At 43.4% G+C, this 13,792-nt stretch overlaps 1 protein-coding gene across 2 annotated transcripts; it reads left to right on the plus strand.

Annotated features, from left to right (window-relative positions):
- The first annotated feature begins 4,692 nt into the window (after positions 1-4,692).
- On the plus strand, positions 4,693-12,044 carry ramp2 (receptor (G protein-coupled) activity modifying protein 2). 2 transcript variants are annotated; one of them, XM_076996542.1, is made up of 6 exons: positions 4,693-4,860; positions 5,967-6,034; positions 6,251-6,305; positions 8,978-9,004; positions 9,236-9,407; positions 9,646-9,783. In XM_076996542.1, exons 1-6 carry the CDS (start codon positions 4,803-4,805, stop codon positions 9,665-9,667), a joined length of 402 nt encoding a protein of 133 aa, XP_076852657.1. In that variant the 5' UTR covers positions 4,693-4,802; the 3' UTR covers positions 9,668-9,783. The 2 variants fall into 2 exon arrangements, with proteins under 2 accessions (XP_076852657.1, XP_076852655.1); XM_076996540.1 differs by having other exon boundaries at positions 4,701-4,860; positions 9,531-12,044.
- Positions 12,045-13,792: the final 1,748 nt, after the last annotated feature.

Raw genomic sequence — 13,792 nt, forward strand, 5'->3', positions numbered from 1 at the left:
CTTATTTTGGAAAAGGTTATCCCTGAAGAAAGTAACAGTGTTAATGAGGGCGCATGGGCTCTTCCGTTAGAACTTAACAGTAACACCACAAACTGCCCTTCACGTTCATTAACATCAGCACTATTAACATGCTATTACCCTAGGAAGGAACGTGTGTAGCCCAGACATAACTTAATAACTTAACATATGCAACTATAAATCTATGTGAAAAAAATGCCCACTGACTTTAGAATAATGCTTTAGAACATTACTGTTGAGCGCAAAACCTTGTTATTTGTCATCACTCTACGAGACAGCCGCGTTGTACAGTGCGTGTTGGTTTCCCTTTTCCCTCAAGAGATAGTGAGGGCTGTCTGCGCGAGGGCTGCGCGAGGGCTGCAGACTAGTGCTCGAACTGCAGCTGCTCTGCCCCGCGGTCATATGACTCAGCGCGCACAGGAACGCGCCCGAGCAGAGCAATATCGCCTCGCGTAACGGTCCGCGTGGTTTTTCTGTGCGACCCAGCGTAGTACACTAGCATTCACAAAAAAAACCCCCACATTTTAACGCTAGTAATTACGAAGTAAATACGTCTTAATATTTACTTTTGCTGAAGTCCCCATATACCCCAAAACATTACTACAAATTAGTAAAAAAAAGTCCAGTAAAAAGTTGCATGTTTACATATTACTGAAGACTACAAAGTTTCGTAACGTAATGTTAACCAACCATTATAAGACTAATTTGGATGAGGCTTTTGTTATTTGTTAATTTAATCGATTTAAATAAATGCATGGGTGACCTACTGGAAAGAGAAGTTGTTCTATGACTTTAATTTTGTGACTGGTTACTCTTCTAACGTGTACTACGCGAGTAATCCACAAGATGGCGGCAAGTCGTTTCTAAAGTGGTGCTGTCCAGTTATAACCATATTCACCAGAAAAGTGCGAAGTTATTTTACATTTCATTTCTAATGTCATATTGATCTTTTAATGTATAACAAATTAATATAATAGAGATGAGGAATGGTACAGCAGTAGTATAACAGCTCCTAATTTAATTACAGAGCTTGGATTTTCATCGAGGTCAGCTAAACATGATTCGACTTGTGTTTGCAGCTGTTCTGTTACTGTCCGCGTTATTTGTAAAGTGACAGCACTTGTTTTATTCCAAACGCAGCAGGAACACCGATCGGACGCGGGAGGGTCACGGCGTTTTGATTCCAGCACCGAAGTCCAAGAACAAACCCAAACTGCCCAAACTCGTGCTGCTGACACTTACGCTGTTGTAGCCTACTATTGCACATGTAGCAGAACTAGAAACTATAGACGTATAGACAATAGACATTATTTTTACATTTTTAGATTGAGTTTGATCTTCTCAGGAATTGTATTATTCATTCATTCATTCATTCATTCATTCATTCATTCATTCATTTCTAACACCCTTCACGAATCTGTTCGTCATTCTTTATATTCATGTTAGCTTTATCAGTTTCTAATGTTTCCCCATCAGTCGGAATGGTTGTCAATTGCAGAAACACAAATCACACGATGTTTCCACTCTATCGTAGTTTTCGGATGGAGGTACAAATGTGTGGGGTGCGACCGTCCGAAAAATATTTAATCACGGTTACGTTGTTGCATAAACAGCAGATTCGATAAATTGCCTCCTTCGAGTATTCGTTTCTTATTATAGATCTTTTGACTTGATTCGCTTTCGCAGCAGAATCGTTTGTGTAGTAAAGTTTGCGTCTTGGCACGCTGCCCGCGTGCAGGTGTTTCGTTTATCGCTTACAGGGTCTTTCCTCAGAGGGCCGAGCTGCACGCTTGCCCACAAATAAACGCTTGTTTATTTTGGACGCTGCAATTTAAGCAAGTATGCGCTGGAAGGTACGTACGAGCGAGCGGCCTTATCTGCGGAAACTTTTTAATTGTACGTAATTGAAGCCCCAGCGCTCTGAGGCTGTAAGATCTCCAAAAGTGTTAGCGAAGAAGTGCATTCCTTTCCTGCATACCTGGATCTCACCACCGAACTGTGCTCAGGGCACAGGGACTAAGGATACAATTTTGGATGTTTTTAGACTTCAAAGTATCTCGCGCCCACACACACACACACACACACACACACACACACACACACACACACACACACACACACACACACACACACACACACACAAAAGGTGCACACACAGCCTTTTATCATGGCACCGATACATTTTTTTTTTTGGTAGAAATGAAAAGAATGGCATACCCCAAGCTTCAGAACCTGCAGTATTATGTGCTTGGTAACAGTGTGTTCTTTGTCAGTACCTGAAGGAATTGAGCCTGACACAATGCACAGTTTGCTAAATCACGTTAAACTGTGTTCTGTTCTTTCAGTCCAGTTCATTTTTCAGCACTTTACTCCATAAATCAGTCCACTTCACAAACAGAGCTGAAGCAGCACAGGGGGGAAGAAAGGTCCTAAACTAATCTGAATGAAAATGTGGAAATAATTTGGCCAGTAGAAATACACAGGGCCCTGGCCCAGTTGACTGGGGAGGGGGGATTATGATGATGATGTGTGTGTGTGTGTGTGTTTTGTGCAAGGATTTAAGGGGGTGTACACTGCTTCTTGCCCCATGAGAACGCGGTGTTGGGCCGTGGGTGTGCACAAGTGGTCCGACCCATGTTGTACATGCGTCAGTGGCAGGCCTGAGGGGCCACATACGTCAGCAGCGAAGGACAATCCTCCTCCAAAACGCTGTGGGGGTCCACAGCCTGTCATCTCCCCCACCCCCTCTCTCAGAAACACGGTTCTCCTTCTGCAGTTCTAAGTCCTGTGTGGTTAGCAATGGCACTTGCAGGGACATTAAGCAGCACTTTACTTCAGCAGAGAGGACTCTCCCAGGCCCAGTGTTACGCCACTTAACACACTGCACCGCACAATGCCAAGCTAAGTTCAGAAGCCAGTTTCCCATGATATGCTACCATGAGCATTACGTTTACATGCAGTAACTCATAAACGTCATGCACACAGTTTGGAACGTAACCTTAAAAGCTATTTTTCTTGCATAACATCTATAGGTTTCATATTAAAGATAAAAAGTAAATATGTTGGAAAAGTTCACATATTCTTCCCAGCTGTTTCTGGGAATGTGCTTTGAAACTCTGAGAAGATTTAAGCTAATCAAAGGCATTTGGACGTCTTATCTTCAGGTTAATTTATGACAATATAATATTTCTGCTGTTCAAAGGCTTTACTGCAGGTTCATTCTGGGGGAGTTTCAGGAAGTGAAATGTGGTGTTAAGCAGACTGAAATCAGAAGAGGAACATCTTCAGCCCCCCAAAACATGTCACAAGGAATTCTGGGATATTGTTCCTAAGCACTCCTGTGAGTTTTGTTTCTTTCTGGTAAGACTTGATCCTGAGTTTCGCAACACATTTTCCCCACACGGATTCAGTCGCCCCTGACGACCAGAGAGCAGATCCTCTTCTCCGGTGGGTCTGCTGCTCGGCTGGGTTTTTTCCCCCAGGATTCCTTACAATAAACGATAAAGTTTAGGTTCATCTCCCCAAGGAACCAGCTGTCTTGACACGTTAGGTTCTACCAGCATCACATAAGTTCAAGTAAAAGTCTGATATCTCCATGTTGATTATTCTAATTCTTTTCACATTCTTTTCAATTCTTTTGAGCTCTCTGGGTAGCCCGAGCTTCTAATATGAAAATCCAGGCAGCTGGACTTGAGCCCTGGGGAAGACTTTTATTTTATAAATGTGAAACGTCCTCCTCAGATTACCACAGACCAGCAGCATGGTTTTGTGGGTGTTGGGCATCCACATATCCTGCTCCGTTCTTTTCATAATCTTTCTGCTGAACCCATTTGCAAACACCACTTCATCTCCATGGAACTGTGGTAGTTGTGGGTCTGACAGTTGTTTTACTCTTTTGCCCTCACATTTCCAGTAATTTGTCCTTCATGAGCTGTATCCGATACCATTGTTTTTTCCTTCTTTTCTTCCTTCTGTCAACATTTAAATGACATGCTTTGGTTCAGAACCGACTCTGAAGTTTTGCACATCCATTGTTAGTGTTGTGCCTGAGGCAGAATGTTGGAACAGCTTCACAGAGCAGAATCTACACATACGAGGCTGACGTAGGGTCTTGTCGACGTCCCGGTCGTTGTTTAAGATCAGAGTCTTCCCAGAGAGCGTGTTGGGGATGATATTTCTCACCAGCACTCTGCTCTCTAGACACATCTCAAAGTTACAGTGCTTTTAGTTCCCTCCTGAGGTCAAAGTAAGGCTTAACTTTATCATGAGTGGTAATGGAGAAGTCTCCCTGTGTTATTTCATGTACCTTGAATTTTTTTTGTCTGTTTAATGAACCATTGAACCATCATTTGGCTTTGAGAAGCAGGCACAGGGCCCAGCGTTGTTATATTCCACTCAAAATAAGCCAGTCACTTAAATATGCATTTGAGGTTACGGTCCTATTACCAATCTCTCTGTCAGTGTTGGATTGACTACTGTTAGCTTTGGAAGAAATGTAGGGTGGGGAGGGGTGGGGGGGGGGCTGAGTGAAGCAATGACAGAGAGTGGGAGTGGGTCCTGACAGAGAGAGGGAGGAGGTGGGGGGAGACCCCGTGGCAGGGGTGGTCTTCACAACAGCAGCCCGCCCTATCTGTGGCTTCTGTCCCATTGTGTGAGTCCAACACCCCTTTAAGGAAATGAGCACATCCTGTTGTTCTAGCAGAGTCTTCCTGCATAAAGGTTCCTCCATGTGATCAGTGCTGCCTGGCAGACACACACACAGAGCTACGGTGGACTGAAGGACCATGCACCCCTGTGGCTCTTCTCCTTGGTCAAGGCCACGCTGGACCCCTCTTGTCTGGAGTAAGTAATGGCTCCTTCCAGATTTAAATTGTTTGTTTGTATTTGAGTGACACTGAGACTTGTGGTAAGGTGATACGTGAACTGCTCTCTCTCTTTGAACCGTAAAAAGAGCGTGTAAGCTGGGAAAGACCGTTGCCTTGTCTGTGCTCTGAAAGCTCTTTCAGGTACAATCAAATCAATATTCCTGTGTGAAACAAAAATGGAAGTCCAGATGTTAAGTGAAATGGGCGACGCAAGGCAAAGACGTTTTACTGAAGCATTTCAGCGTTTACATTTACATTTCATGGCATTCAGCAGACGTTCATTTAGAGAGACGTACAAAAGTTCTTCCAAAAATGTTGACTTAAAACGTCCTTTGATTTCTGCGTTAGGCCTATTTTCAGCTCACATGTTTTGTCAAAGACGTTTGTCAGACAAGCGTGTTCCGCTGTGTGCGAGTATGGATGGTAGAGAAAGGAGAAGCTGTCCAGTGCTAAAATGAACGCTCGGATGAGGAAGCTGCTGTGAAGGGTCAGTTTCATGGGACAAGGAGAGGACATACTCCTGCTCACCCACCATTCTCCATCCATCACCCCTCTCCTCCCTTCCTGCCTGTGATGACTATGAGGGCAACAGTGTGTGTGTGTGTGTGTGTGTGTGTGTGTGTGTGTGTGCTGATATGTTCTCATATGTACCTAAGCATGCTCACAAAATGGAATTGTACTGAGTCCTTGCAACATTTCACACATTTATATGAAAAACATTTTTATTTCTCTTTATTCAGAACTGGTTCAGGTTTGGGTTGTTTCTATGGTTAAAGTTATAATATCACTGAAGTCAACGTGTTATTGCATGGAGAGACAGAGAGAGAGAGAGAGAGAGAGAGAGAGAGAGAGAGAGAGAGAGAGAGAGAGTATATTTAACCTTTTTTCATTATGTTCCAGTATGGGTTTTTTTTTTTTTTTTTTGGATGGTCCCCATAGAAAAAGATTTTGATCCAAAAGAGCCTTTAAACATAAAAAAAAAAATTGGTTTGGTTTGTGATGTTATTTTCATTGTTACGTTTATAGGTGTAGCTGTAGCTATAGCATTATGGGTAAACTGTGTGTGTGTTTCCTCTCTTGCAGTAGCCTGCATGGTGTTCATTTGTAGTGGGTCACAGGCGTTGGTCCCTAATGTGCAGAAGACCAGTTCGGTGAGTTCCTCAGGAAGTGACCTTTCTGTCTCCATGAACACAATGGCACCAAATACCAACCAAATTTACTTTATTACTCACAAACATCACATATTTTCAGCTTATAATATCTTTTAGACACTTCTTCAAAAATGCAAAATATGTTAACAGACTGTGGCCAAAACCTTGTGTGTTGTTAACATAAATAATTCTCACCCCCACCCCTTGAACTTCAAGGTCTGGACAACCCTTGTCCCAGGAGGAGTTCAGTCCACATCACTGACCCCAGAAGGTGAGAACCCATAACATCACAGCTGTCCAAACATCAAAGGCTGGTCTGCTGTGACATCACAGCTTCCTCCCACACTAAACCCGTGGAGTTAGGCTCCAGTGATGTTTTTTCCATGCTGTCAGATTTCCAACACTCCCTCACTCTGAGAGGCTAGATATGTGAGTTACTGAAACGTGCCTTTTCATCGTACACTCGGCACGCTTATCTGTGTGTGGGACATCAATGATACTGCCTCATGCACCCTAGAAAGGCTAGTTGAAATCACTGATTCACTATGGAGCGGCCCATACGTGTCAGTGGACTGCACAGGCCAGTAATCTACGCAGGACACCTAGTGTTGGAAACATAACACAGGAATTCTGCATTGCACAGCTGTCCAAGCACACAAGGCTGGATAAGGTGTGCATAACCAGCCTCACAAAGATGTGCAGAAACAAACTCAGAAATCTGACAACGCTACACTGGTGGCTGTAAATAATAATGATCAGTAATTGTTTTGATTTCATATTACACAGTATCACAATGACCAATTTTAGCAAAAGCCCAGCCATCAGAGGTTTAGTTTTTTTAATAAGGCACAGGTTTGAGAGTCCCCATTGCACATCCTCTGTGGGGTTCATCTTCAGTGTGTGGGGCACAGGTTCGAGGGTCTCATGTGACAGTTCCTCAGGTCCCCACAGCCAGTACGGTCATTTGGGTCCTACTTGTTTTGAGGTCAAAGGTCAGTTGAGATTGAGGCATTGGTAGGCAGAGAGCTCGGATGAGGAGTAATGAGGACGGTATTCTTTTCTTAAGGCGAGCTTCCATGAATATACATGCACCACCTACTTTCTTGGAAACATTTATGAGAAGCTGGCGGGCTACTCCACCCACAAGCAAGCTGCCAGTGCATCACTGCACTGCGTGCATATGAATGGTCCATGAGGAGTTAGGGCATGGACAAACGTCTGCGCATACACCAAATAGAGACAGACGGCACCTGCGGGACAGGTGTGTCAGGGTGGCCATAGTAAGTAACAGGTAGATGTTTGAAACAAAGTGGATGCAGGATACCTACAGTGCACATGTCTACTTGAATGTTTTGGAATTAACCTGACAGTCACAGGAGATATGGACCAAGAAGTTTACTATAGGTACGTAAAAAAAAAACTATATGTTAATTTCAATTCAAATTTGTGGGGAGCAAAATGTCTTCTTTAAGAGCACAAACTCTGCTATTCACGTGCATATTGCTCAACATGCAGCGTCCGTGGCCCTACTCGTGGTAAGTTCCGGGGTTTTTTTGCCCTTCGTGTTCTGATTCGCTTCTTCGCTCTTCCCTTTGAAGCGCTGCAGGGCAGAAACGTTTGTTTAAATCCCAGCTGGCTTTAAACGAACAGCACGGCTTCAAGCGCAGCTGCAGACTTTGGTTACGTTTCCCGAACACGGCTCGCTTAATATGACCCATTTATTCTTTAGTCCGTTTCATCACGCGCTGCTCGGTCCTAAATGTTTACGTATGTTTCCTATTTGGCAACAGATGCGAACAAAATAAATCAGAGAGGCGCAGCGCAAGCGAGGCAGCGCCATGTGATGAATAAAAGTATAGGAGTGTGGGAAAGAAACAGCAGTCTCTGACTAAAGGATTTTCAGATGTGCGTCTGGTCAGGGTGTGCTCAACTCACAGAACAGAACTGCGCCTCGGGGAGATATAGGGCAGTCACCAACCAGTTCATGACATGACGGAGGAGGGGGAGAGAGAGAGAGAGAGAGAGAGGGGGGGGGAGAGAGAGGGAAGGAGGGAGGGAGATTGAGAGAGGGAGAGAGAGAGGGAGAGAGAGAGAGAGAGAGAGAGAGAGAGAGAGAGGGAGAGAGAGAGGGAAGGAGGGAGGGAGATTGAGAGAGGGAGAGAGATAGAGAGATAGAGAAAGAGAGGGGGAGAGGGAGAGGGAGAGAGAGGGGGGGAGAGGGAGAGAGAAAGAGGGAGAGGGAGAGAGGGAGAGTTCTCAACAGAATGACTGGGTGCGTAATCGTCTCATATCAGGATAGACCAGTACCCTTTGAAACATCTGGTGGGTAACTGAGTCGACATCTGTTAAACTGGGCGCACACTGCCTCTCGCTTCCACCCTACTGCGTTTCCTGTTATGCCTCGCGTTGCTCGGTGTAAAAGTTCAGGCTCGATCCAAACGTTTAGCAGCGGGGGGAACCGACTCGCCTCGCTCACTCTGCTATGAGGGGATCGCTTTTCATCTTTGGGGTGTTGCTGTATTTTATCTCGGGTAAGTCTGGCATTGCGCGACCGTAGGACCCAGTTCACCATTTTCGGGTTCCTCGCCTGGCGTCTTTTGGAGAACGTTTCAACAGCAGCTCCGTGTAGTCCACTGTCCTGCTGTCTTATCTGGTCATGATGACTAACTTCTTGTCGAATATAATTTATAACGTTTAGACGGTGTCCCGTTTTTTGTTCTGTCAGCTTGCAGCTTGCAATGCTTCATAGTGAAAATAATATTGTAGACCTTAATGTCAGCATTAGCACTATTTGGTCTATTAGGGAGAATTGTATGATCAGTATTAGCCGCTTTTCACTCTTGCTGGCTATTCATCTACAATACTGTTTGACACATGCTTAACCTGAACGTTTCTCACGATTTACTCTCGCACACCTCACACCTTCGCTCTCTTCTCTCGTAGATGTCCGCGCTGAAGGGTTAACAAAACGTAAGTACTTTAATGCTTGTTAAAGCGTAAATGTTGAGGCTGAGATTGCAAAATAACCGGCCAGGCGGTCTGAGTTAAGAAATATAGCACAGCTGCTAGTTATAATGCTTTTTGTTTTCTACTAGACACATTTTAAAGTTAGACTGTGATTCTGAAAATATGAAAAATCAAAAATATGCATGATGTCTCTATTTAATATGGTTACAACAACGTGTTTTCATTTTCCTCTAGCTTGTGGAAATAAAACAAGCACATGTGCAGATTTTTGTTCCCTATGTGACGATTTTAATCTGTCAAGACCTGACTGCTACAAGATTACAATCGTATTGTGTGACGGAAATTTCACAAATGAGATGGCTGCTCTCAACAGTTCTAACTGGTGTATGTGGGACAAAGTGAAAAGGTTGGTGATGTTTCCACATGATGTCATACAACTGCTGTAGAGAGCTGTCAGTCGTCCTCATTCTCTCTCTCTCTCTCTCTCTCTCTCTCTCTCTCTCTCTCTCTCTCTCTCTCTCTCTCTCAGTCCCTACAACGAGTTCACTGAATGCACAGAGACGTTGGCGGAGTGTCTGCTGCTTCCCTGGCCAAACAGGGTGGTAGAGGACAAATTTGTGACGATCCACTCCTTGTACTTCCAGAATTGTCCCACAGAGACGCTGAGGGACCCTCCACCCAATGTCATTCTGGCCCTTGTCATGACACCTATATGTCTCATTCCCGCCATGGTGGTCCTTGTGGTTATGAAGACTAAAAATGGGGACCGGAGGTCTTAAAGGCGGAGTGACACACGCCCTCCTTCCTCCCGCACCATCTCTGTCTCCTGGATTGGCTCCAGCCACTGCACCTATGACTCCACCCATGACTCCACCCGTTTCAGGCTCCTGCCTTTTCCTGCTGGATGCTGGCTCTACCAGTCCGATCAATGCCGCTTTCGGACTGGGAACTGATACTCCACACCAATAGATTGCCTACACCCAACAGTGTAGGCTGGGGGTGGTGTTGATTGAGACTTTATTATATAATAGGTGTCACATATTCTGATCACAAGATCACATCTCAATTCCAACTAACTGGAACCGTGACATGTTTCATCTTTTCCGCTATCTACATCCTCCATGGTCTACTAGTCCTGAGCCAAACAAAACAAAGCTTACAAATATGAAGACTCAATATTATTAGAATATTTGTATTGCTTATATTGGTAGCAAGTATTCATATGAGGCAATGAAAAAGTGTGTACTAAGAACAGCTGACTCTGTCCAAGTGGCTCATGAGACAACTGTCTTCACTTACTCTTTAACCTTTTGAGCTATTAACAGTTTTGTTGGTTTGGTCTGCCAAGCTGGCTAACAGCAGTTTTCTAAAAGCAGTTCAATTCATTAGTAGATTTTGTTCCTTTGTGTTTATACGCTGATTTTGTTCCTTTGTGTTTATACGCTGACTGGTCACAGCACTAATACCAAGTGTGACCACGCGTGTCTCCGAGCCCGTGCTCCCCCTACTGGTGAACCGCGGTTATTCCCACAGTTTGGAACAGCAGACGGTTCACTCTGTGTACTGTATGAACATTCGGTTTATTATGAACTTGAGTGTTGTTCAAGTGACAACAGCTATCAAGCTGGCTCAGATACACTATGATTATTATAAAATGTTAATGTGCGTTTTTGACCTGAGTCATAACATTTGACTCAATAATGTATGTAATTAAACAGTTGAATTATTTGTCTACGACTAGGGCAGGATCTCCACCCATAATAGATTCTTCAGTTGTCTGCAACTGATACAGAGAACGTCTGAACCAAAGCGAGCCGAACGGCTAAGGTGCAGCGTTTAAAGAGCATTTCCTCCTCTGGAGAGGAAGCCGATATCAGGACCGCTTTCCCTTCCAGCTGGATGAAATCTGACACACTGAAACCAATGGTCCATTTTCTGGAGGATCAGGCATGAAGAACGAGAGAAAGAAGGGTCATGGTGCAATAATACATGAAACTTAAAACACACTAAAACAACACAAGATAGAATATTTTAAAAACAATATTTTATAGTCATAATACTGCAAATATTACAAAGATCTTTTTAGCCATTGAATAAATATATCATTGGATGCCTCAGTGTGTTACTACCACTACCCCTCACATATCAGTGGCAGACAACTCAGGCATATTTGCAAACAAAAATAAAAAAAGGGTGGATTTCCTTATAGAAAATAATTTTATGTTATGTTATTATGACAGGACGAAGTGTAACCAATCAGTGAGCAGCTTGGTGAATGTCCCAGATGTAGTTTTAGTTTTATTCTTTCTGAATGAGAGCACAGTGAATTTGGTGTAGCATTGCAGGGGACCTCTCTGATTTAGCACAGTCAAAGGTCAAAGTTTAAGACACAGAAAGAGGAGACAAAGAGGGTAAAAAAAGATTGATGGAAAATTTATTTGGAATGTTGGGAGTATGGTGGGAGTATGTTGGTTTAGGCCACAGGTCCTCCACCTGCCACAATGCTCCAGTAAATCTTCAATCTGCTGCTGAATGTAGTCATACTTCAGCCTGACAGTAGCTACATTGGTGGCATTTTCGGGCTTTAGTACCCTGGATTATCCAGCCTCACTTGACCAGGTCCAGACTTAGTCCAGGTCCAGACTTAGTCCATGGGCTGCAGCCTGGCCCTGAGGTCCATGTGTAGATACACAGGTGTTCTCCCCTCACTTCTCTGTCACACTCAAGTACCGAATGTTGTCAGAACCAAACAGACTGGACCACACGCTTGTGCGATGGCCTCTCGGGTCTTTCATTTGGCTTTTACTGTTTTACATTTCAGAAATGCAGCATCATGTTTTCTTTGTATACTTTGCACATTTTGCTTTATTTTTCAACCACTAAGAACGTGTGTGGTGGGCGGAACCACGTGCTTCTCCATTACCGTCTCTTGTGATGTGTGTGGAAGACACCGCATAGAGAAAGTGCTTATTGATCTGTGAATCGTATTTTATACTGTTACTCTGGTAGAACTTCAACATACAAATAAATGTTGTCTTTCGAATTCTGTGAGGATTGTGAATGATTTTGACCCATGCGTTTGGGTTTGGGTTTCCGGTTCAGCTGTGTGTGAGAATATGACTTCAGTTACTATGATAAAAAGCAACCAGGACATAAAAACCAGTAAACAAACACATATGCTAGCAATTCTGAGTCCTCATAATTCCTCCTAATTAGCAGCCAGTTTGAGGAGACATGAAGCTTTTCACAAAGAAGGCGCGTACAAATACTCAGTTCATAACTGCATTTTTAAAATAAATAAATAATGCATCTGAGCTGCTATATTTAAAGACAGAGACACGGAAAAGGTGTATTTTTTTATAATAAGTTGTACGTATAGTATATGTACATGATATCAATGCGCAAACCAATCGAATTAACACCCTCTCCACCCTGACACATCTGGACAGTGTTAGTGCGTGGCAAGACATGGTGGGAAAGAAAGGGTGAACTCCCACTTTCCTCTTCTCCTGCACTTATTTCTTTCTCTCCCTCCCTCCTTTTCCTCTCCCAGCCAAGATCAGGTCAGGCATAAGGCCCCGCCTTGCCTCACCGGGCCCATCCAATCCAGTGTCATTTTCATAGGTCCTGCATGATAGGAAACGCCTCGTTTCAACCAACCAGCCAATCACAGATGGCCAGATGCTTCATCCCAGACTTTCTGCCTGATCTCACTATTGGTTTGCTGGCTTCAGTCCAAACATGGCTGAACTCCTGGGTTCACTCCAATAGGATATTATATTCATTCTTTGCCAATATTTGGAGTTTTAAAATGCACAGGCGCCAACATTTTATTAACTGACTCAAGTTCATCATACTCATATACAGTTTGGAATTCTTACATGTTTTATTTAGTTGTTTAGTCGGTGTTTAACTACCCCCAACACTCCCCCCCCCCCCAAGCCACTCTGCAGATCTACCTCAGCGAGGATGTTTATTCAACACTACTACAGTATGTTTATTCAACACTACTGCCACCTAGTGGTGGTGGACTGTCATCTAAGCGATCTACAATCCAAGAGGAACAAAATTCATTACATAATCAGCAAAGAGCAATCTGAGTAATAACCAAAACACAGGCACAACTGTGGCAACATAATATGCACACTAACGGTGTAATCCATTATTATGAAGCTGCTACAGCTTGTTAAAAACAAAGAAAATATTATAACAGACACGACCCCCCCACCAGAATCAAAACCCCAAATGATTCTGTTTATGTTTATTATTTAAAATACATAAAAAAATTAATGCCACAATATAAAAAACAAAACAACATAAAAATACATAATAAAGCCCATATTCCAGTGAAAGTGAGTGACATTGTGAGGACTTATGTACCACAGCTTTATTAATCTTGTTATTATTATTATTATAACCTACATTTGACCACAATCAAAAAGTTTTCCAAACTCAAGTCTGCTGAATCACACACTGTGCATCCTCGTGCATAAGGACATATTCAAACAGTCAAACATTCCAGCACAGCCTTTCAAGTAGGCATCTTAAACCTAAATGCGAGTGAATGGACAGCTTCTGTCAGTCTACCATTCTTCATTCCCAGAGTTTTTCTGATGATTAGTTGAATCAGATATCAGATCAGAGGAGGGAAAATGCCAAAAGAAACAGAACAGCAGGTACGCCTGGTCCCCTGATTGAGAACCACTGTTTTAGTTTGAACGACTCTAGTGTGTACCATGTTTATGTACAAGGCAGTGGAGATTAGGTGTGATGTAACCCAGGCACCCAGAG

This window comes from Brachyhypopomus gauderio, chromosome 2, assembly GCF_052324685.1.
Source record: "Brachyhypopomus gauderio isolate BG-103 chromosome 2, BGAUD_0.2, whole genome shotgun sequence".
Taxonomy (NCBI): Eukaryota; Metazoa; Chordata; class Actinopteri; order Gymnotiformes; family Hypopomidae; genus Brachyhypopomus; species Brachyhypopomus gauderio.

Excerpts from the sequence above, each read along its gene's own strand:
- ramp2 (XM_076996540.1), top strand. The coding sequence starts at position 4,803 with ATGCACCCCTGTGGCTCTTCTCCTTGGTCAAGGCCACGCTGGACCCCT. Across the intron at positions 6,306-8,977 it reads CACATCACTGACCCCAGAAG|ATGTCCGCGCTGAAGGGTTA; the intron begins GTGAGAACCCAT and ends CTTCTCTCGTAG. Across the intron at positions 9,005-9,235 it reads CGCTGAAGGGTTAACAAAAC|CTTGTGGAAATAAAACAAGC; the intron begins GTAAGTACTTTA and ends ATTTTCCTCTAG.